Source organism: Colossoma macropomum, unplaced genomic scaffold (genome assembly GCF_904425465.1).
Source record: "Colossoma macropomum unplaced genomic scaffold, Colossoma_macropomum, whole genome shotgun sequence".
Classification (NCBI taxonomy): Eukaryota; Metazoa; Chordata; class Actinopteri; order Characiformes; family Serrasalmidae; genus Colossoma; species Colossoma macropomum.
The window spans coordinates 23,067,717-23,092,879 of record NW_023494796.1 but is presented as its reverse complement, the minus strand read 5'-3'; the positions used below and the strand labels follow the sequence as shown (position 1 = coordinate 23,092,879).

The window sequence follows — 25,163 nt, the reverse complement described above, 5'->3', positions numbered from 1 at the left end:
TGATTCACACATTCCCACTCAGGCCTGTCACATCCTGGATTCACACACCCACAGAACACACACGCTCACTCACACTCTGTTAATCTGAGCAGCATCCTAACCCTTAGAAACCTAGTTATTACAGTTATGCATGCATCTGATTTACATTGCATAATGATTTTATATTTGACAGTAATTCATTTTTCAGAAGATATTTCTGAAGAGATTAGAAATAAGATGAAGGGGAAAGTCAAAGGAATAAGTGAAAATCAGGAGTTCAAAAAATTATTAAAAGATAATGAAAGAAAATGGGACACTTAACAACCATGCAGGACTGGTAGACCACCAAAACTGACTCCATCATATAAACAGCACTCTCCAGAGTCCAAACATTGATCTCACTGAATGTGAATCTAAATTTTAGAGGTTTGGGAAAATATCCCTGCAGATTGTTTGGAAAAACTGAAAGCAAGTCTCTTGAAAATAAACAGAAATGTGAACACACATGTGGTCTGGATTGAAAGTTAAGATTTCATGCTTCCAACAGAATTTCTTTGCTTTTTCAGTGAGCTGTGATTAAAAAGTATTTACAACATACAACAATATAACTTTGACTTTTAAAGGGTAATTTAACTAGAATTAACAACTGTAGGTTGGAAAGACAGTCTGCGTATTTCTGCATCTAGTTTGCCATGCTATTTCATATTTCTTCTCTAAGTTTGATCTCTCTCTTTATTATGGGTCTAATAAGAATGCTAATTGTATCAATTGCCTGGCACTGACACTGTCTTCTTTAATGGTTTTAATGTATTCAGGGAGCATGACCATCCTGCCCACGGTGCTGTTCCTAATTTGTGGGGTGCTGAAGGAGACTGCAGTGAAGACGCCTGAGGGTTCAGTGCCTCTGCCTGTGTCGGCCGCCCTGCAGGGCATTAAGACCATCATCACGTCCCCGCTGGGTCGTGTGGAGAAAACACAGCAACAGTGGACCAGCTTGGTCAGGAGCAGTCTGGCCTCTGTCCTGGAGTACTCCCAGCCTGGTGAGATAGCACATACATATATGCACAAAAAGCAGTCTATTGATGTATAGTTTGTCTGAGATGACGCACACTTATAAATATCCAATTTTCTTGTGGTAGTATTACATTTTTTTAGCATTGATGCAATAAATGATCAGCGACACTCATTTTTTAACACATTTCCTAGCTTGACCCTTTGACCCTTTGCTGTATGTTCCTTAAACTGGCTCTGTGATTAAAGCACTCACACTCAAATACAGCTTTTAAATGGCAATATCCATTTACAGCTGTATTGATACAACAAAGTTGTTTACAGCTACTGTAATGGCATAAATTTTCTTGGACTGTATATACTGAATATATGAAATACAGTTTGAACACATCTCGCAGATTCGACATAGTTAGGTAGCAATGTAGGACCAATAAAGTACATAGCATAACATAACAGGTAACAATTACAGACTGTAGTCCATCTGTTTTTCTGTATACTTTGTCAGCCCCCCTTTTACCCTGTTCTTCAGTGATCAGGACCCCCATGGACCCTCACAGAGCAGGTGCTATTTGGGTGGTGGATCATTCTCAGCACTGCAGTAACACTGGTGTGTTAGTGTGTGTTGCGCTGGTCTGAGTGGATCAGACACAGCAGTGCAGCTGGAGTTTTTAAACACTGTGTCCACTCACTGTCCACTCTATTAGACACTCCTACCTTGTCAGTCCACCTTGTAGATGTAAAGTCAGAGACGATAGCTCATCTGCTGACTAAGCTAGTTTGTTTTCAGGCAACAATATTGCATTTAAACAGTGACAGTGCCTGCATATTTTTGTCCCTGTGTTACAACTTTATGAAAATAATTTGGTAAAAATGAAACATGACTCTGAGAATTGATCACATTTTCTTTCTATTACACCATGTCTCTGTTGCCCCTCCAGACGAGTCCAGACCCAATATGGACGAGGTGAGCATGCTCACAGCCATTACCCTCTTTTTGGTGTCCGCCAGCACTGAGCTGGTAGGGGTCACCGCCTTACAGAAAGGCTGCATGGAGCGCTTCCGTAACGCCCTCAATTCCAGCGACCCATGGGTAGGTGACACCACACACATTCTCAAAACACATACACGGCCATGCTGACTTCTGAACTAGCTGAATGTCGAAGATTTTCATTGACAACATAGGATATAACATGCAGTATCTAGCAGAGTAGGCATAGCTTAAAGTGATAATTTGGTTAAAAAATGTTCATGATTTCTTCTTTGCCCTAAATGTAGTTGATCAGACAAGAGGTGTTCAGTTTTACACTGGAGCTGCAAGACTAATATACATTACAAGTAATGGAAGCTTACATTGTTAGCATGCCTAAACCATCACATTTTACTTAAACTCTGTTGAGCTGTTATGTAATCTTTCTAGCCCTGTATGACATACTGTTATCTGTAAAATAGACAAAAGTACAGACTTAAAGAGGACAACTACTGTTTTTAGCTATTTGATGTTCAGTTTTATATCATTTTTATATTTTATGTCATCATACGTTTTCTACAGTCTCTTACCTTAAATAATGTGCTGTTACATTTGAAGAGTTTATTCCAAAACATTGTATATCTATTTTAAGAAATTCTGGTTATTAAGAGTTTTTAAATTAATTCACACTGGACAAGTATTTCATGTCTAACTATTTTTTTTCTAATTTATTTTAGAACTCATCACTGTAGTCATCTTACTTTTAGCACTTAATTATAGCAAAATCACCAAAAATCACCCAATTTAATTATTTTAGCTTACATTAAACTCTTACATTAGATCTTAAAGTCTGAAATGGTTATTAGCTGACAAACCTGTAAAGCACAACAGGCTTGTATTCTAATGTGCAGTCATACTTTATTAATAGCTGCTTTTATTTTGACACGCAGCTGTGCTTTATAGAGAAACACACAGTCCAGTTCACAAAGAAACAAATTTCTGATCTCCTTGAACAGTTTTTCTTGTAATGCGATCGTTTATAATTATTAGCTGTATTGTAGAGCATTCCGTTCCATTTATTAAAAAAGTGAGAAGTTGATATTGTGTTTTGGACTGACATACCTCCATTTTAGAGCGACTGTGTCTAAGAACTCAGTACTAAAAGTAGACCGTTATGCCTGGCCGATACCCAATCCAATGTATCAGATCGGTGCATCACTCGCTATAGGCTGCTGTTATTTGTTAGGTACATTAGCCTCGTAGCTCCAGTGCAAAAGCTTCAATGTCTTGGTTGGACAAATACATTTGGAGAAGGAGCACAGATTTTTCATCATAGTATGGGCTTTAAACTCCACTTTAAAGCCTATTCAATTTATAGGGCCTAAGGGAGGAAGCTGGGATTGCTTGACTCAGTGTTTGTCAGTGCCTCTGAGGAGTAAACACAGCAACTAAAGGCAGAGAGTGTAGGCGGCCTTCTAGGCTTTTGAGAACATTTGGACTGCTTGAAGATTTAGTCATAGGAATTAAAGCCCTGAGTTCCAACCTGTGATATAACTAGTGCTCTTCTGTGCTCATGTGTTCGTTCATGAGTTCATATCTCTCTCTCTCTGCAGGTTCAAGCTCGGTGTTATCAGCTGCTGCTCTCGGTGTTCCAGCACTCTAGCCGCGCTCTCTCCACTCCCTACATCCACGCTCTGGCACCTCTGCTGGTGGAGAAGCTGAAGGGGGTGGAGCGTGCGCGGCCCGGGACCCCCGCAGAGCTCCAGGCTGTGCAGGAAGGGGTCAAAGTGCTGGAGGGCCTGGTGGCCCTGGGGGAGGAGCAGAATCGTGAGTAGCTTTGAACATGACTGGCCATCATTCTCCCAACCTGCTTTCTCATATTTGTTTTCTACAAAAATGCACAAAGTTGCTGCTACTGCCTTTAATTACGCAGCATATTTTTTTTGTTACATAGATTGATGTAAATCTTTGATCTTGCCATGGAAGAGAGTCAGGAGACCAGGGTGCACAGGAATGATGATTTTATTTGAAGAGTGCTCTGTCCATCTCTGCCACCAACACCCAGTCTCATAAAGAGTTTTTGGAAGTCTGCTTTACACTCTAAATATCCCCACCCCAAATAGAGAGAGAGGGGATGTTCTCAGAGATTTTAATCCTGTTGTAAATACCTTGCTATTGTAAAAAGAACAGAGTTGATCTCGTAAACTGAATGTTCTAAATAAACATTTATAGATAAAGTATTGATAGATAGATAAAGTCACCAAGCACTTGATCATGATCATTCAGTATAAGAAAATATAAATTATAACAGTATGTTGATATTTCAGTTATGCAAAAAGTTAAGTAAGGTGACATAAGGTAGTTAGGAAGTTAAAACTAACTGTATTAGCGTTTATGCTAGCATACACAGAACAAATATGCTCATATTTTAGACTTGGCAGAGAAACATATAAGGTTTTCTTGAATCTAGATGAGTCTATCTAATTGTATACATTTGCGTCAATAGTTATAACTAGCGCAATGCTAATAGCTTACATTATTTGTTAGCTGCGTTAGCTTTGAAGTTCCAGTGCAGAACTAAGCAAGCAAATTTCAGGAACCAAAATTTCATGGCTGATCTTCTACATTTGGGATAAGTGGGAAATTGTGTAAATGTGATTCTTCACTAGACAATCACTTTAAACGTTGTTTGGTAGTTGTTGATTGTTTAACGTATCCAAACTGTTCATCAAGACTATGGAATTCCTAACAGTGAAGAAGTGAGCCCTGTCGTTAGGATTTAGGCTTGAATCTCAGCTGTGCAGTGTTCTGACATAGTAAAATACAGTTAGACCTAACATGTAACTGAGAACACCTAGCAAAAAAGCTTGTTTAGAGACACTGATTAATTCTGGGTGTTGGTAAAACATGACATGAAGTGATGTCCTGTAGCATAGGGTCAAAACTTCTCATTATCTACAATGCTAGCTTTTGTGCAGTGTTCCCTGTTCTTTATCTAAATTCAGCTTTATGAAAATATGAAAATTCTACTTTATTTATTTTATGTAATGTTCCTCTTGCTTTCTCTTCACATTAGGTGTTCAGCTCCTGGCTCTCCTGGTCCCCACGCTGATCTCCTACCTGCTGGATGAAAATGCCTTCTCCACTGCCCCTCCTCCTTCAAAGGGCCTGCATGATTTTGCCCTTCAGAATCTGATGCGTATTGGCCCCCTGTACCCCGCCGCCTTCAAGACAGTGATAGGAGCAGCACCAGAGCTGAAGACTCGCCTTGAGACGGCCATCCGAGCCAATCAGGCAAGCAACAAAGCCAAGGCCACAGCCAGGCAGGCCCAACCCACTGTGCAAGCCACACCCACCATCAAACTCAAAACCAGCTTTTTCTAAGATCAGTTCTCAACTGACCTGTCCATGCTCCACTCACAGATGTATTCTTTTGAAGGAAATGTTTCTAGGTTTTACAAATTGTGAAGCATATGGGTAAAAATACCATTCAACGTAATCAAAAACAATTCAAAATATTTGTTTTTCAGTGTTCTTTGTCAAAATATGTACAATATGTTCAAATGAGTATGGAGTGGGGTGGCATGTTTTTATGTAACATCAAACCTGTAATGGAAAAGTTGCTGGTTGTTGTACCCTCTCTTGATACCTGACATGAACAATAATTATAAATTGCTTTTCTAATTTTCCTCATTGAAACCAGGAAATAGTTTCACATGGTCGATATTTTCAGTGTTTGTTTGCTGCTGCTCAAACTGTTTGAACTTGCAGAGTAAAAGCAACAAACATAATTTTTAATGCATATTTTCATTTTTTAGCATTCAGATTGGATTTTGAGTTTTTCTTTTTTTCAGTCTTTTGCTCAAAAACAGAAAACTGGGTTTGCTGCAACTACTTATTAGGTTAAATGTAATTTTTCTTTCCAGTGGTCAGTTGAAACAAAGGTATGTATTTGTGGGCGGAGCATGGAAAGTTCAGCTGATATATTTTTATTAATAACCTCAGTTACTGCTATTTATCAAATGAAGTTGTTTCGTTAGGTGTTGGATTCTTAGAGATGCTGTTCTGGTAAAGGTTTGCTTCTGTAAATATGGATTCCAGGGTTTACATTTCATCGTGTCAATCATGTGTGATGGTGAATGTCAGAGTGAAATTGTCATTTTAAGATGCTTTAGGTGCTGGTAAAGGGATGTGGTTACTGCTGTCATAATTATATTTTTTCCACAGTTTTTGTTTGATGCTTGTAAAATGCACCTTAATCAGAAAAGATTGTCATGGAAGCACTTTTTGTAAAGTCACATTGCATCGATGTCATTTCCAGCAATTCTCATAACATTCTTTATTTTCTCTCTGCTTTCTCTTAATGTGTTTGTCGTTGCCTGATCCTGTAAAGACCAAAAACATGCAAAACTGTGTACAGTATATGTCTTATATCACAGCCTTTTCCCGTCTGTTGCTTCATGTATTTTTTCTCACAGTTGCACTCCTTTTAGTTAAACGTTATTTTGTATATTATATAGCACCAAACTTTGTTTTCTGAGACTTAACATCAGTCTTGGGTATTATATAACTGTTACTTTTGGACCTAAAAATTAAAATTAATAAAATAATGCATTGTGTTTGTCATCACCCACACTGTACAAAGAAATACAGTTAAGAAAACACAAAAGCTATGATATACTGTGAAATGTTTTTGTTTTCTTTCCACCTTGTATAAATTCACATGTGGATATACACAGCCTGCATATGCAACTTGAACTTAGCTCTGCTCTTTTCAACATTTGTCATTGTCTCTGATAATATAAGCATCTTTTACCTCTTAGTAACTTGTCTTTACTTTTTGCCTTCGTTCTCGCTCATAGTTTAACCGATTTATGTAAATAACAGACAATTCCATCTGATTATTTATTCATACCTGTTTAAAAAACTTTACATTGCATTAAGTGGTCGCAGTGAAACTGCACTGATGTCCACCTTGTTACAACACGAATGGTTGGTTTGCACTAAGTCTAGTAAATGCCCTTTTGTTGTATTATTGTTTTATGTTAAATACGGTACTGCGCAGCAACAACGAAGACACAGATCAAAATGCAAAGTCTTTTCTGGACCCATATACACAAACTGGATGTCAAATCATATTGTTTGACTTGATCATTAAAATAAAGTTTTACCCATGAATAATGTGTTCTTGTATTTGTGTGCATATAGATTGGTTGTGTATTTAAAAAGAGCTGCGTTGTACATTCTGAAGCCATTTAGGTAAGAGTCTACAGTGCTGTGCAATCCTTTTTCGCTGATCAGGCTAGACTAGTGGTATACTCCCAACCCCCGAAGTCTGTACTGATAAAGCTTTTCAGAGTAGAAGTGCTGATCTAGGTTCAGATTTCTCTCTCATTTGTGATGATCTTACGGATAGGAGCAGATCTTAGATCAACACCTCTGATCTCATAAGCTTTATGAATATGGGCCAATGTAATTTGTTTGTTTACTCGCTATTGTTATGTGTCAAACAACTTGAAGCTCTCATTTATGTTTACGTTAGACAACCTAAATTAGATTTTAGACATAAATAATAAATAGTTTATGTTGCAGGCTGCGAACATGATAATCAGTTACCACAGATGAAGGGCGTTATATGAGGGAGATTTTTGTTTTTTTCTGTGAGTCTTGTGTCAGTATCTGTATGAGGAGCCCAGTAAAGATTTTAGGGGGCCGGTCATTGTGGAGCCCTAGTGTGATTGCCCCAGATGTACTGAATTTAGGTTAACATTTGAGGAGCACCTTGTTGCTTTAGTAAAGACGTATAAGCATTTTTGTTTATTATAAACAAAAGTATAATTTTGCCTATTTAAGTACCATTTAGTTCACCATGTTTTTTATGCATTTTGTTTTGTTACTGATTTTGATTTTGAGCTTTTCAGCAAAACTAAACAAAAAACGAACAAGAAGTGCAGTGTCAGTGTTATATGTATGCACTAATAAGACAAAGTAAATTTATAACAGACTGTTGCCATGTAATATTTATAATTATTATTAGTATTATTATTATTATTGTTGTAAATCTGATATTTGCCTCGTAATGACGTCAGATCTTATTGAACTACAAATCCCATCGTGCCTTTCCGCTAGTAGCGGTGGGCGTGGCTACGGCGGCTTCACGGCCTGAGTGACAGCTGGCTGTCAGAAAATGAGTTTGCTCAGCGCCGTCTGCGGTGTGAGGTGTCGGCGGAGCGCTGCTCGAGAAGCCTCGGCTAGCCTGTAGCGAGCAAACCCTCCGGCTAAAAGAGCGATTCAGGGGCTGGAGAGAGCTCTTTTTTCGGCGACCGAGCCCGGCCATGGACGAACATGCAGGGCCCGGCGTGTTTTTCAACAACAACAACAACTCGCTGCTGCAGGCGGGAGTGAAAGGAGCGGCGGCCGAGAACGACGGCGGGGAGGCGGGCAGAGCCCAGTACAGCATCCCGGGGATCCTGCACTTCCTCCAGCACGAATGGGCCCGTTTCGAGGTGGAGAGGGCGCAGTGGGAGGTCGAAAGGGCCGAATTACAGGTCAGTAAAAGCCGGTCAGTGCGGATAAACCGCGGGTTCGTTTTTTAAAAAGGTTTTAAAGGTGTCCAAGTGCGGAGCGGGCTAGCTGGCACTGGTTAGCATAATGCTAACGTCACTTGATAGCGAAGCTACAACTACAGTGGGCTGTGTATCAGTCATCAGAGGAGTGACTACAGTTAGAGAACCGAGAGCCGAGTCCAGGGACGGCGTTCTTGGGTTAATGAAACGGAGGCTGGATGAAAATATCTGGTGTAGTGAGCGCGCAAAGTTTGTAGCGAAACAGGACGTTTCGGACGGAAGTCCATCAGCTGTGCGCGAAGCCGAAGTGCTTCGAAAGCTGCAGCAGATCGGTGAACCAGTACATATTTTAATTAGCGTGTTCGATATTCAAATGAACCAGTATTCGAAATAGCTGTTCGATATTCGGATTGGCCAGACCGGTAGATATGCAAATTAATCAGAACCTTTTAGAATGAACCAGTGTTCGACATGGCCGGCAGATGTGTAAATTAAGCAGGAGGTTTCGAATTGACCAGTAGATTATCTCAGCTGATCAGACGGTATTAACATTGGTCAGTTGATGTTCGATTAAACTGGCGCCCGTGTAAATTAATCGGAGTGTAGTCGAAGTGACCAGGTGATGCGTAAATCAACCAGGAGGTATTCGAATAGGCCACCATTTATGTACGTGAATCACAAGTTGGTGAAACTAACAAGTGAATATTCAAATGAGACAGTAGATATGTAAAGTAGTGGAACTGCTCATTAGACAGTATCAGTCCCGGAATTCAGAGGTTTGCTGAATACATTAAAAAAGAATTGTACAGTAGTTTGTAAACATTGCGACATGCTATAGTAACTATAATAATTCATATGAAGTTGCTGCTGTTGCTTTTTTTATCTTTTCTTTGGTTCTTTTCATTTGTACCAGATCCTCAGCGTCACAAAAAATGATGGTTAGTTTTCAGTGTGAGCTGTTTGTCATGGGCTGATTTGTCATGGGCCTTTAAAATGTTTTTTTTTCTACTGTTATGCGACATACCCTGGTCAGACAAACTGAAAGCCTTCATGCAGCTTTCTTAATGACTGTTCAAACTGCACTCGACCGAATCTGGCAGTTTAAGCGTATTCAGCAGACTTTGCTCCGTGCTGCTTTTTCATTTCCCTTCTGTTCCTTATTTGACCATTATATGTGCCAGTAAGCCAGAGAATGAGACTGTTCTGTACCCTGTGTAGCTTTAGTGCTTATACAGCTGAACTCGGTTTGTGTGCGTATGTAATCATATTTTGTCAAAAGAACACAGCAAAATTATAAATCGCACTCGACAGATAACTGGTAAATCATTTAAAGTAGATTTTAAATTTAACTAATCCACAGGCTCCTGTCTAAGCATTGGCCGTATTGTCAGGAGGCTGTGCGTGGTGATGCCACAGCCATCCATGGCTGGGAGTCCAAGAGAGCGTAATTGTCCTCCCTGTCACTTGGTGGACAGGAAGGTCCCCCCTCTCAGCCCAGTCACTCAGCAGGATGCTCAGACATCTGTTAGCTGACATAGCAGTGTGCTCCCCCAAGCGTGTTGAACTGTCCAGTGACATTTGCCGATGCTTAGATTTAGCTGACATTTCAAACCATTCATTGATGCATCTACTGTATGCCGGAAGAGCATCATTAATGTTTAGACAAAGCTGGCTGTGCCACAGCAGGGCAGCTAAAATGTCTCCCACAGCACTGCACACGCAAGCAAAACCTGCAGCTACTTGGGTAGGTAGCTCTGTACATAACGCTTCGGTAGCTTAAAAAACACTACCAGCATCAAAACTACAAAACTGAAGTTGGCTTCTAACTCGCCAGCTTCTTGTTCGAATGTTCCTATTCCACCTTAAAAGGGGCAACAGCACCAGTGTTGAGCATGAAGTACTGGCAGGGAGAGCCGATAGAAATTGGTTTAGGTTCAATTTTACACTCTGCTTATATAAATTGAATGAAATAATGCATTCAGCGTTAGTATCAGTTTACATCTTCTCCACAGTGGCTGTTTTCAAGCTAAAAGACAGAAGCTGAAAAAGAGTAAAATAGTAACAGTAATATACCAGTAAAGTGATAACTATTAGTAGTAAAATATTGATGCGTTTTGTCTGTTTATCTAAAAGACTGTTTGTCTTTTTTGTGTAAATTTCAAGCCACATGTGATCTACTGTGGTTTTCCGTTGACTCACTCTGGCTTTAATTCAGTGTATTAATGGGAAAATGTGAAGTAGCACACTGTGACGCGCAGATGTGCAGACATCAATTAAAAGCAATGGTTTCGATTTTTTGTGCGACGTGGCATGTCCGGTGTGCAGTGGCTTTTACAGAAGGCAATTTTGTGTGCCCAAGATGTAACGATACATGTATAATAGCGGAAATCAGCATTGGCCTGGGATTTCCATATCAGTGCATCCCTAGTTGTGTTGGTGGCACTTTGAAAAGATGTTATGTGTCTTGGAGAACGCTTGTGCTAGCCTTCACCCTCCCAGCTTAGTAACATTGAGTGATGAGGGAGAGCTAGATAGTGGATGTAAATTGGACATGCCTGAATTGGAAGGAAAGTTGTGTAAGGAATAAAAAAAGACCCTAACTCAGTAATTTACCCGGACAGCTGAGGTTCTCCATGTATTTTTTTATTCACATGCTCTGTTCTTGAGAAACTTTCTGAATTGTTTACTGTGGTGGTGATAGGAACCAGACATCTGAAGAGTTTAATGCCTGTAAAAATGACATCAGAGAAAGTTATTTCGTGAATTGGTCATGAAAATGTTGCTGGAGACATTGTTTTATGATAAGTGCATGCAGGGTGTTGTGAGGCAAAATAGTCCCCAGAGAAAACAATTTGTAAAAAGGTTTAGTAAATAAAGTGGCTATATTTGTGTTTGGACATGTTGTTGTGTTTCCCCCCCTCCCATATTTCATACTTCTGTGTTGATTTCTGATTGTATGTCGTACTTGACCACCATTGGTGCAAAGGCTTGTATATGTGATTGTAAAATAGGTTCACTCCGTTCACCTTGACTTCACTGTTGGCCGTGGATATCCTGAAACATGTCCTTTAAGAGGATGGAGATCAGGAACGCTGTCTCATTCCGTGAGGCCGAAAACTGGATGAAAGTGCTGCTTTCCTTTGAGACAGGTTAAAAATACCTGCGAGTGGGAGTTGTTAGCAGGAAAAAAATAGAAAGAGAGGAACACCTATGGTGGCAGGCTAGTCATATCAGCAGGAGAGAGCCAGTCTGAGCTTCAGAGATGTTCACAGGCAGCCCACTTTCTGTACAGCTCTGTGCTGCATAATGTCCTGACCTCAACAGCCTCCACCACTTTGCTTAAATTGAAAGTTTAGTTAGAAGTTAAAAAAGGCAAATTTAGAAGGAAGTTTATCCCAAACGTAGTTGATCTGGAGACGTTTGGTGTGTGAAGTTTGCTTGTTTAGTCATGCACTGGAGCTGCGAGGCTGAAGTAGCTAACAAGTAATGCAAGTTTATGTACACCAGTTAGCGCTATGTAAACTGCAGCCAAAATCTTTTTTTGGCCAAACTGATGTTCACAAACCCAAAATTTGTCGGAACACACATCCCTATTTGCAATAAATGCACTGATTTGTTAAATGTTCGTTGAGATCAACATGATTGTCAGGCCTCCAAGATGCACTACAGCGTGAAGGGTTAGTGAGTGGAGCTCAGAGGCATTTCACATATATCTGACAAACTTGGAAGATGCTCCTTTGAAGAGCTCTGCTCTGAAATGTGTTGGTTAGTTTTCCTCTAAAGACCTGGACCAGCCAGCTGATGCTCTAAAGGAAGATGAGTTCTTTCACACTTACCTTTTTTTGTGCAGACCAATCAATTTCTTTAGTTTGGTTCGCTTTGACAGATGTAAACACTCCACACTGTAAACTGCCAAAAATCGCAAGTCTCGGTCCACTTCCATGTCAACTGTGGTTGATAGTTTGGGTCAGGTTAAATTCGAACTGATACACAATCAAAGCAGTCGATCATAAAAAGAGATAAAGTGCCTTTTTTTTATTACTCTATATTGTGTATATATAGACATTAAGTATCTCATTTCATGCAACATAATAAACATAATGAATAGAAATTGGTTTTATTCAATGGTAGGCTGGTGAAAGTTACAATCTTTGGCACTAATGGAGCCAAACATGGAGTGCGTGAATCCCCAGAATGAGACACCCTCGCGTTACTTGGTGCACCTTAGCCGTCATAATGCCCTGTACCAGTGCATAAACTGAACCGAAGGCACTCTTTAAAGAAGATTTAATATTTCAATATGAATATGAATTCATTTTTTTGTATGAATGATGTTTTTCAAGATGTTTCGAATGTCTGAAGTTTGCTTCCATAGCTAAAAGATAATGGAAGCTTTCAGCCCACCAATTAGCATCATGCAAACTGGTTCTGTGTTTGCTTTAAAAAAAAAAAAAGCCTTTTTGCACCGGATCTGATACACGGATGTTAAATCCAGCGTGATTTGTAATTGGACAAAAATACTGACCATACTCTTGATTCCAGAAGATCAGAGATGGTTCGCTGCATTTTGAGTTGCGCATTTGCAGTGAAAATGTTTCATCAGGTCACTGTTGCAGCAACAATTGCATTTTTGAGCCACTTCTCTATTATAGAAGCGAGGCACTGATATGAAAATGTTGTGCTGACTATTTTAGTGTCTCTTGGTGTAGATATTGCTGATATTGTAGCTCATTTGCACTGAAGTGTTTCAGCTCATTTGCATTAAAGAAGAATCCCACTGGTATTTCAACATCGCTGTGTAATTCAGCAGTTGAGATTTAAACAAACTCATTCAGAGTGGTTTGATGTGACATGGTTCATTGTAGAGAAGCGTACTGATTTGGATTTCTTTACAATGATGATGAGAGGAACTAACACAAATATAGCCATTTTATTTACCATCCTTGTACTACCCCACCTACGCATAGCAAAAAAGATTTAGACCAAAATTTTATCTAAAGATTGATGAAAAAAATTGTCTTAGGCATCAGGAAGCCTATTTCTAACCATTTCATGTGATTACTTTTTTTAAGGAAGCTATTAAAAGCTTTAAACTGTTTTTAGATTGGCTGGTTCCTATCTCCGTTTACGGCAGTGGTTAACAACTTTCTCTGTTAACGTAAGTTTAGATACTCAGACTATGATTAATCCTTATGCATGTGTGCACAGGAAAGCATAATGTTTATGACGAGTAGCCAGTCATGTGAGGAGTCAAGGGCTGGTAGAAGGAAAATCATACTGCATAAATATTCAGAAAGTAAAGCTTTTATACAGGCAAAAAGCAGTGCTGTCACCATTGCCAGTGTATTTTTAATAATTGCTTTATTTTCTTCTTGTCTATGTAGTATGACTTGTTTCCTCTGCTGGAAAGCTCTATGTATCACGTGACTGACATCGGAAAAAGGACCAGAGGGATCTACCTCTGTCAAAAAGCTGTCCCTGCTTGGTGAGAAGCTCAACCATGGTTCGTCCAAGATGTGTAATCCTGAACTTAGCCTGCACTGGAGCAGGGTAGGCGTGCAGCACAAGTAGCCATGGTGATGTATCCTGGTAAAAAGTGTTCCTGAGACGGGAAATCTAGTATTAGATTGAAATAAGCTTAAAGTTAGCTGGTTAAGTAAGAAATCCTGCTTTATTGTGAATATACGCAAAAGTCAGAGACTGGTATCTGTTTATTTAATTTCCACTCAAAACCACCATTCAGTCCATTATTCACTTTTTAGGAGATATTTCTGAGGAGATCAGATATAAGATAATGCTCTTGCATAATAAAGAGCAATGTCTATGGAAGATAACAGGGTTTTCCAAAACTGAAGTAAAAAAAAAATGATTAGAACTTAATAATATGAAATAAAACTCCTAACAACCACCTGAAAGACCTGGTAGGCCACCAAAACTGTCCCCATCAGATAAACAGTCCTTAAAGCTTTCATCTTTGAGAGAGAGAAGAAAATCAAGCTCCACTCTTGATTCAGCTCTGAAAAAATCCACAGGTGTTTCTATCCATCCTTCCACAGTGAGAAGACAACTCAGAAGTATGAGTCTGAAAGGATGTGTAGCTGACAAGGTGTGCAAAATTATCACTGCAGGTTTTTTTTTCTTGGCACTTCTCCCAAAAAGAGTGGAATCTGAAATAAAGGCCGTCTGGGCAATAAGAAATCCACTTAAAAATACCTAAATGAAACATGGGCTCTGACTGCTGTATTTTTTGTAAATATTCTGTAATCTGTGTAGTTGGTGTTGAGTTTAGCACGTCAGAAAATGTCTCAGTTTGACAGTGCAGGTCTAAACGTTCCTGAGATGATTTGAACAGAGTCACTACAGACAGGTGTTTGTGTGCGCATGAAGATGCCTGATGAGTCTAGTTGTCTGTATGTGTGTTTTCTCTCCTCCATCAGCCAAAATACAAAAAGAACCGCAACTGAATGCTCATCGCTGATTGGCTCATACATTTGTGGCGCCAAAAACTGAGCGCTGCTCGTTGTTTAAACACTTCCTCTTATAGTAAACCGCAAGATTCAGAAACATTCTCTCTCTCTCTCTGTCTCTCTGTCTCTCTCTGTCTATCTCTCTCTCTCTCTTTCTCTCTCTCTCTCTGTGCTGTACGCGTGAGCACGAGATTTTTTTTCAAGTAGCTGCCGTCATAACCTCCTCACTGTTTGTTTCCTTTTTTATTTCTTTTTTTGTTTTGTGTTTTTTGTTTTGCTTGATTTTAACCCTCCACTACATTAAAAACACATCCATTTTTTTGTAAAAAGACTGTACTTGCTCTAAAATGATATTAATAAGAACATTTATGAGCAGGATAAGGAATAAATGTGAAGTTCTCACTTTTTCAGGCAGTTTGAACAAAAGAGCTCAAGTTATTTCTAAACTGAGTGTTCAGCTTTATGAATCTCATTCAGTCATTTCAACAGAAATACATTACTGCTCATTTCCCAGTGCTGCTTAAGTTACTCTGCTCTTTCATGTTATGTTTCTGTTTCAGTTTCTCTCACTTTCTCTGACTCTCTTTTTGCTCTTTTTTTTTCTGTCTTTCTCTTTCTTTTGTCCCTTTCTTCCTTATTCTCTTTTATTCTCTTGCTTGCTCTAATTCTCTCTTTACCACGCTTTCTGTTTCTGTCTGTTTCTTTCTTTCTTTCTTTCTTTCTTTCTTTCTTTCTTTATTTTTCTCTCTCACTTGCTCTTTCGCTCTTTAACACTCTCTTTCTGTTTGTATTTTCTTATTCTTTCCATCTCTCTCGTACTCCCTGTTGTTCTTGTGTCTCATTTCTCTTATACTCTCTCATGTCTCTCCTTCATATCTCTCTCTCTCTCTCTCTCTCTCTCTCTCTCTCTCTCTCTCTCTCTCTCTCTCTCTCAATATCCTACATAGTTTCAGTCCACCTGAATTGAACTAAATGCTTGAAATGTGACACCGTTGACGGACCCGTAGTGCGTCTCAGGTAGTAATAGAAGATGCTGCAAAATGTCTAATCAGTTTTAATCTTCACTCCAGACGGCTCATCACAGCTTGAGCTGCACTCAGACTGAACTAACGTCTTTATTCAGTTAGACTGGAGTTCACGTCTGTAATAACGGAGGCAGATTTGCTTGGCTGATCTTCTATTCTGTGTGCTCTGGACTTCCTGGACTCTAATGGAGATTCCTTCAGTCCAGTCTTGCGTCTCCTCATCCTGCCCGGCCCTCGCTCTTCCCTTTAAAATCTGAAGGACACTTGTAGTGACACACTTCCTGCTTCCTTCTGCTCTGTCACGGGCAGGCTGGATTTCCTGGAGCCCATTATTGCTGGTGTGATGATGTCACTCAGCCAGGAGCAGCTGCAGCCAGAGGGATATGAAGGAAGCGCTGGTCGAGCGGTCAGCGTTTGCTAGACTGGATTTCCTAAAAACCCCATTGATGTGTTCATGGCTAAAACACTGTCCAAAAGTTTGTAGACGTCTGCTTATCAAATGTTTCTTCAGAAATCAAGAACATTTAATAGGGAATTTGTTCCTCCTTTTGCTACAGTAAAAGTCTCTGCTCTTCTGTTACATTGGAACGTTGCTGTGAGGATCTGATTGCATTCAGGCACAAGAGCTTTAGTGAAGTCAGGTACTAATGTTGGATGATTAGTTCTGGATCCGACGCTTGGCAGTTTGCATGGTGACCTTGGGCTCATTTGTGACTGCTCAAGAACATCTCATTTTATTGACAGTGAAGTGTAATATTTCCCATCATTTCTTACAGCTAAGCCACCCAAAGCCAACGACTAACCTGTTGCTGTTGTTGTTGATAGCATGTTTTTACATGCTTGTCCCCTTTGCAAGCGATAGTTCGGCCAAAAACCTGTCTTCACTGTTTTCCCTAGTTTAGCTAATATAAAGGAGGACGATTCCCTACTTGTCAGAATTGTTCACAGTGATGGTGATAGGAATCAGATGTCTGAAGCTTTCAGTGCGTCTAAAAGCTGCCTCGAAGAAAATTATTACATGAAATGGCTGTGGATGGTCTACCTGATGCTTGAGACGTTGTTTTGTGAAAGTTTTGAGATTGGCTTTTGGCTTGAAATATATTTTTTGTAAAGGTACATGCAGGGTGTTATAAACCAAAAGGAAGCACATTTTTTTCAGTATTATCACTATATTATCATTATCAACATTATTCATAAAAACTCAAGACATATAGGTTCACTGGTCATTGTAGTTAGTAGATCTTTAGTTAGACCTCTGGTTCCCACCACTACTATGGTAAAGGAATGAGTTTCCCGGTGACAGTTTCACATTATTTGGCTCTGAATGACTTTGTTTACATCTAAATAATTGAATTATACAGAAATTTTAAAAAATCCCCTTCGAGGTAAGGGGGAAAATTATTTAAATTTAAATTTTGTTCAGGCCATTATTGTGTAAAATATATTACCATTACTGACTATATTGCAGTGTTTTTGATGACAGTAATATTGTGCCAGTGGTTTGGTCTACGCTTTTACACAGAAATAGGTTATACATATGTTATAAATATTGTCATATCCATCTTCAAAATAATAACCAAAAAATTAAACAAAAATGTCCTTTACATCTTTTAACAAAGGTTGAAAGGTTTCAAAGCCTATAATGTTTGCTTTTCAAAATTGTTATAGGGCTATTAATGGAATGTTCACAAAACATGAAGGGCAACTGGGGGGCAAATTAAAAATAATAATAAATAACAACAGTGTTGGCGTTTTCTTACAACAGCGACAAAAAAGTCCCCTGTTATGCTGTAGGCAGTGAGCGCTAAATCATTAACCCCCACTCTGCACGACAGAATCAGCCACAAGCTGAAAGTAGAGAAGGCTGAAGGTCATGTGATCGATATAAACCCACCCCACCCCCTTCCTGTGTAACCCCAAACCCAGGAAGCCCAGGTTTAAACTTCCCAAAGTGTCAGGGATCCTCCAACCAAACCTGTCAGAAGAGCCGCGTCTGCATGTGTGCATGTAGCAGCAGGTGCTGAAAAGAACAAGCCAGTTACGTAAGACTGGGTGCGTTCATTGTGCTGTGTGTAAAGGCGTAGCGTGTTGTACAGGAAATGAGCTCGGTTAGCGCTCAGGCTTATTATGAAATGCAGCAAGATGCGAACAAGGGAGCTGTGACAGGCTCATCAGAAGGCTTTCACACGCACCGCATCACTCACGGAGACATGCTTCATTTCACTGTTTAGACTTTTAGATGGACTTCTTTTCCCACAACAACTGTTTTACTTCAACAGCAACTCTGAGTTTTACTCTGAATGCTAGGACTTGGATTTTATGAAGGCCTGTTGTTATTGATTACAAATATAAATCCTAATATATAATATAATCCACTAATTATTTTGGCACTTTTTAAAAGTGTAAAGTAAAAAATTATTTATTGTTCAACAAACCTTTAAATATTCCACAATACTATGGAAAGTAAATGTCCAAGCCATTCGTAGCCATTCTTACTCAGAATTTATTTTGATCAAAATAAATGAGGCTAATCTTCAGGGCTTGGTGGTAATTGATAAAATTCAGTATCGTGATATTTTTCATACATATTACAGAATCAGGTGATTTTTACAGTTTCACAGCACTGTACTGCTAAAACTAAAAGCCCAGCACTAATAATCAGCAAGGTTTCATCAAGTGTATCAAGCAAAATGCATATAGTAATTGCATCATATCTTAATAAAATCACAGCGTATTTTTTTGTCCGTATTGTGCAGTCCTGAATCTTTGGAGTGTGTGTGTGTGTAGTGAGAGGCAGCGTGGGTGAAGTGGTATCTTAACTAGGCCGAACTTTGTGGAAGGTGTCAAAGATGAGACACAGCCAAAACCTCTCAGCTCTCAAAGGCCAACAAGGGCTAATTAGCGAATGCCTTCTTTCCCAGCCAGAGAGGCTGTGAGTGATTTTTAGCGCTCAGTCATGTACAGCACAGCTCCTATTGATTAGCGTTTTTTCCTCAGTTTCAAAGTGCACTGCTCTACTTGGAGTGAAGGATCAGATTCTGTGGTCTAGGACTGTATTGATATGGAATCTCTTTGTTAATACTGACGCCGAGAAACAATAATCTTACTTTTTTACATATTCAAACAGTCCATATATGAAGTATGTTGAGCATAAGATGTGTAGAAACACTGTACATAAAATACGTGATTAATTTTGCAAAGCCATGACATGGCTAACTCAGACATGACACGTTTCTATACCAGGAATTATTCAGAGTCATAGCTAGCTTTCCTATAACAAAATATTACATGGAAGGCCAGCATTTGTGATTTGCAAATAAGATATAAAGATAAACCACTAAATCAGTCTAGTAATGAGGTATGAACCACCTCTTATACTAGTTGCATTTAATAAATGGATATTAAAATGTCCACCTTTTTATTTTTAATTTGTAACCATACATATTTTTTATACAGTTTTGAAATATTTTTGACAGGGTCATATTTTCTTGTTAGAATGTTTAAATTATAAAATGTATATATTTAAAAAGCAGAAATGATTTAAATGTCCATTAGTAGCTTTTTTCGTGTTCTAATCATCGATGTCTCAGCTGTAAGCAAGCGGTAGAGATTCGTCAGCAGCGTTGGAGCCGCTTATGACTGACTGCAAAACAGACTGATTATTTTTCATTAGCCTCTAAACGTCTGACTGTCTGGAAACACAGATGACTCCCCGGTGGCCCCCTTAAGCAAGACTGACCAGCAGTTTTGGCTTTTAGGCAAGGAGCTTGTAGCATAAGGGTGGACTATAGAGTCATCAGGTGCAAGACTTTGCCTTCAAGACAAACGTTTGCAACAGCTCTCACACAGGAGGAGATACATGCCTAAAAAAAGGAAGTGAGTCATTGTGCTAGTGATGTTGAGGTCATGTTGTGGAGCAGAGTGGAGAATTCTGACATGGGTTAGAGGATGAGACCTGGGAGTGTTGTGTGTTACAGTGCAATATGTAGGTAATACAGATAGTGTAGTACTGTTTTCTTTTTTAGACCTAAGGGTTTAATGGTAAACATGCTTTCAGTTTGATGTGATATTTATTTATTTTTTTATTATTCCAAGGTCAAGATTCAGTTTGATTTTTGATATTTTATACATTAAAATGTCTTGAAGCACAGTGTAAACAATTCTGTGAGTTCTCAGACAGGACTTAGTGACGAAAAAGTGGAAAAAAATCCAGTCATTTAAACCTGGGTCCTTGCTTAATATGAGCTCTTCCTCCTTCTCATCCACTGTTATCTGATAGGATGCATAATTTTGGTGGCTTTGGCGGTGGTTTCTAAGGCTGAACAATTTGGCAAAATATCTAATTGCGATCGATTTTTCTAACCAATAATGTGATTATGATTTAAATTGCAGTTGTTTTCTATAAACTGAGTTATGGGCCTTTTGTTGAGCTAAGAAGACCAGCGTATACTTTTTCTAGGCTGAACTCTCAACACAGTGCACCGCAGGTTATTTGTGGTTGTGATGTCACAACACATGGATGTTTGGTTGCTTCTGATAATCAAATTCATCTAGAAGCAGTTCACAAGCTCTATGTTATTAGGTAAAACTCCCCTACTTTAAACTTGCAACATATTAATGTTGTTGATAATAGACTGTAAGATATAAAAACTATTAATCTTTCAGCTCTTATGGTTTACATTAAAAGCAGCGAATGAGAAACCATCGGAACAGAGTAACTTTTAAAATGAGCTGCTTTTAATTGAAGCACTTGACTTAAGATGGCCATCTAAGACCATGTTCAGACTTCCCTACAGGATGATATTCATAGAAAACATGACTTATACACAATGCAAAAATCGTCATCTAGCGGTAAATGTCAGGAGAATACATTCAGTAAAGAAGAAAAACTGCTAGTCAGTTCAAGAGTGCTCTTCAGGATGTAGACACAGATGGTAAAGCTACCATAAAGAGAGAAATGCACCAGCATGACCTCAGAGGGTTGATAAACCTCAAAACCCAGAAGGCCATGTTACAGTTTGCTAAAATGTACGTAAACAAGCTTGTAGAGTCTAATGGACAGCTGAGATGGAAAGTAACCTGTACCAGAGTGATGAAAAGAGGTTTTTATAGTGGCAATTTAATACCCTGAAATGGTGACTGCATATAGTCCATATGTATAGGCCTACAATGTTACAGCCAAAGTGAAGGGGATTTTCTCCCCCCCCGTACTGTGACGTATTTCGAAGTGAAACACAGTATCAGTGAGAGTCTCTGACCCAGCTCAGCTTTTTATTTCAATGATAAGTGGGAGGTGGAGGTGAAACATTTTATTAGTTAATATTATTTTCCCTTTATTTTTCCCTGGTGCACAGTGAGAAAATTTAAAAAAAGAAGTTTTATAGGCTGGGAAAAGTCTTTACATTTTAAGGGAAGATTACAGTAAACATGAGTTTTGTCTTCTGAATGATGACTTGTGCTTGATATGACCAGAGACATGAATAATAATAAGACACTAACAAGATACTATATTCTAATAAGGTACTATATACTAATATAATAATACTTATAAGATAAAAATGTTTAATTTCTAAAGGTTAAAAGGAAGTTTTAAGCCAAAAAATACCCTGTAATTGAAGTTTGACTCTTCACACTTTGATTGTAGTCACTTTTTCATTTCACATCCAGTATGGTTGACCACTGGGCCAAAACTCTAAAACTGTCACTGTGTCTCTCCTGTGCACACTTCCGTGCACACACTGTCCCAAATGTGTGCACTCTCGCGCTCTGTCTCTCTTGCTTTTCTCTGTGGTCTCGCTCACTCACTCTCTCTCTGCCAGATGGACAGACAGCTCCAAATTCCAGCCTTCATTAAAGGTCCAGATAAAGCAGCCCCCTGCCTGGATGAGAAAGCGGATGTGACTGGTCAGTAAGTGGGTTACCCAGTTTGACTGGGTCTGACCTCGCTGTCTGACTGTAGCTGCAACCTTGTTACTGTAAACCCACTTTTTTAAGCTTTAACTATTTTTTTTTCCTTTTTTTTATTTTTTGGATGGAAAGTCTTCTTGCACTTGTCTCCATAAGAGCCACTGGGGACAAACTAGACCGCAGTGCACTTGTCCTGATGCTAGAGCAACACGATGTATTGAATCTTAGTCAGTATCGCAGTATTGCCTTTTGCACTGTTCATGTTGCTCTGTGTGTATCCTGAACCTATACTGGTACTCTGGATTGACATGATTTAAATGTGTCAAATGGTTGTACATGGATAAAATGTATTAGATGAACGCAGCAATTGCCAGAACAAGTATTATTTTTTAGCATAGTCACAAGAGACCAGATGTGGTCTAGTAACAAGAACGTCTCGGGACTGCCATGAGAAATTTTGAGCTAACTGTGGGTAAGAACAAACTGAGTGTGAAATTTCTAAACGCCCTGTGAAGGCAGAGCGCTAAGTGGGGGTGATGGTGGGCTCGTTAACATTATCTGACGGACAACATGCCCATCGTTAGCACATGGATGTAAAGTACAGCTGAAAAGTTCCCCGTAATTCCATCTGAGCGTGTAGATATGGGGCGGGTATTAGAGGGGAAGTAGCCTTGTTTGCAACAGTGACACTGTGACATTTACAGCTGTCTTAACAAATGAGAAAAAAGCTTTATGCATAACTATAAACACTCGCTTTGGGTGGGCAATCTGGTGAAATGTATATTGCAATGCTTAAAGACGTTGTCACAATATGTGATATATATCGCAATGTTTTACCATTAACACAATATGCTAGTGATGCCACGTTTTGAAAACTGCAACAAAACTCAGTGCTTCACATTTTGCCCTGAATACAATGAAACAGGACTGAATAATGTTCTCTTTTCAGTACAATGTGTAGTTATTCAGTGTTCTTTAAGTACTAAAAATATCCATGATATGCTCACAGAAGCATATTGTTTATTTTGATACCAACAAAAGTTATCAATAAAGTATCATCGTATTGCCCACATCTATTTGCAGCCATGTTAAAGTCTGAATCTGACTGTACTTTTGTCCGTTTTTAAACAAAACAGCATGTCATAGAGTGTCTGTGTCATACAGAGTGCATTCCAAATGGCTTTTCTTCATAGTGGTATACAGTACAGCATCCAGTATGTGACACAATCTGTGTGCTGTTCTACTGGAACATCTGCCAGCATAAAGAATTGAGCCAGTCAGCCTGATCCCAAAACCCGCCCTGCTTTCCTCAGCTATCCCATACCCACTTAGCATCTGTTGCTATCTACTTTTCAGCTCTTTTCCAGGTTAGCAACACCCGTAGATATAGTCAGGCCCATAAGTATTTAGACAATTTTTGTAATTTTGCCTCTGTGCACTTCCACGGTGAATTTGAAATGAAGCTGTTGAGCTGATGAGATTTAAGTGAAGACTTTCAGCTTTAATTCAAGCAGTTTAACACAAATATTGCTTTAAAATTGTTTAGAAATTGTCATTTTTTCGTTAAACTTCTTGAATTAAAGCTGAACACTTCACTCACACCTTGACTGATTCTTTACAAATCCATTGTGGTGGTGTACACAGACAAAATTACAGAAATTGTCACTGTCCAAATACTTGGACACTGGTCTAACTGTATATTTTGGTGAAGAGACGTTCCTGATGAGTTTTGAACGATACCGTGACAGAGTACATGATTTTGTTTTCTACTCCTCTCCAAAGCCACAAATAAACTTTAACAGTGTCAGCTTTTGTTAGTCTGTGTGGTAAACCTGTGTGGTTTTCAAGCACACCTGTTTTCCTCCGTTTGCGAGTCATTTCATTTTCATTATAGTCATAGTTGGTAATACGAGCTAGTTTGACTGAATAATATGCAGTGTGACTCCACGCAGGAGCCTGAAAAGCTGATGCTGAGGGGAATGTTTGGTTGAGACCAGCTGTAGTGAGTTACTGTTTTACCTTATTATCTGTTCAGTAAGCTTTCCTTATTAAATAGACCAAGTAAGCACCACGTACCTCAAGACCAGCAGCGAAGCAGTAGCAGGAAAAATTATTTCCTATTATTTAATTTATGTATCCATATAAGGCTGAACCCAGGGCTGAACTGTTCTGAGCGAACCAGGTGGTTACGCCAGTGGTTACATCGTACCAAAACGGCTGCGTTGCATTTTAGGATGCAGCATATCACAAAGATAGCTCTGCACGCGTACTGGAATATTTTCCAGAGTAGTACGTCATCCGGGTATCTTTAGCGTACTGGAGACATTCATGTTGATCACATACTGTGAACCACTTACTACTTTTAGGCATGATCAGTTCACAGGCAGTATGTAGTAGACTATTTGGAGCACAGCGGCAGTGTTACACTTTGACACCAGACAAAAAGACATGTTTGGCCTGAAAGACACCCAGGAACTAGAAACAGGGCAGTGTGGTAGATATAGTGCTGTTTCAGTAGTTCCTGAAGTCTTAAATCTCTTGTTTGATAGCAGTATTTTCACTCCTTTCACTCCGGTTTCTTTAATCTTGTGGTGGTACAGGTCAGGCAGACAGTGCTGTTCTGGATGAAGGTGGAGTCCCTCAATCTCAGTAATGGCTCTATCACTGTAGCATTCATTAGCACCTAGCTGCTTACAGCTGGGGGCAGAAGCATGACACAACCTTGTCAGCCTTTGTTTTGTGAGAGTATAGGTAGAGTTTGATCTTTTAAAACCTCAGTCTCTGTATTCACCGATAATGAGTTGAAAACATAGCAGATAAAATGAATAGATTATTGTAATAAATCACAGAATAATTAGAAAAATGAAGAGCAGACCCACTGATGAATAATGAGCATTTCCAAACAAGATGAAGTCTTGTTAAGATGTGTTTGTGCTAACCAAATGTGTTTCATATGTGCACATGGAATATTTTATGAAACGTCCATTCAGAAATTTGGAATCACTTGTCATATTAATTTTTTCTTGTCTTTTATTAATAATAAAAAAAGAATATTTTTACACAATTGCAGCCTAAACAATATATCAAAGTATTTGAGTATTTTATTTTTAGATCTGTTCTATATTATTATTATTATTATTATTATTATTATTATTGTTGCATCCCCATAAAGTTATTGACAAATTGATGAAGATAAATAATAGACATTCTAGATATTCGTTTTATAATAACTTAATTATTG

At 39.0% G+C, this 25,163-nt stretch overlaps 2 protein-coding genes across 5 annotated transcripts in view; both read left to right on the top strand.

The window, feature by feature from the left end:
- The window catches only part of heatr5b (HEAT repeat containing 5B), a 41,698-nt gene extending 34,563 nt beyond the window's left edge, over positions 1–7,135 (top strand). For all 3 annotated transcript variants that reach the window (XM_036583153.1, XM_036583152.1, XM_036583151.1), the window contains exons 33-36: positions 795–1,019; positions 1,929–2,080; positions 3,571–3,784; positions 5,034–7,135. In XM_036583153.1, coding sequence (XP_036439046.1) covers positions 795–1,019; positions 1,929–2,080; positions 3,571–3,784; positions 5,034–5,341 — 899 coding nt within the window. In that variant the 3' untranslated portion in view covers positions 5,342–7,135. The remainder of the gene's footprint in view (positions 1–794; positions 1,020–1,928; positions 2,081–3,570; positions 3,785–5,033) is intronic.
- A 999-nt stretch (positions 7,136–8,134) lies between these two features.
- LOC118816652 (striatin-like) overlaps positions 8,135–25,163 on the top strand; it is a 63,708-nt gene continuing 46,679 nt past the window's right edge. For both annotated transcript variants that reach the window (XM_036583150.1, XM_036583148.1), the window contains exon 1: positions 8,135–8,505. In XM_036583150.1, coding sequence (XP_036439043.1) covers positions 8,293–8,505 — 213 coding nt within the window. In that variant the 5' untranslated portion in view covers positions 8,135–8,292. The remainder of the gene's footprint in view (positions 8,506–25,163) is intronic.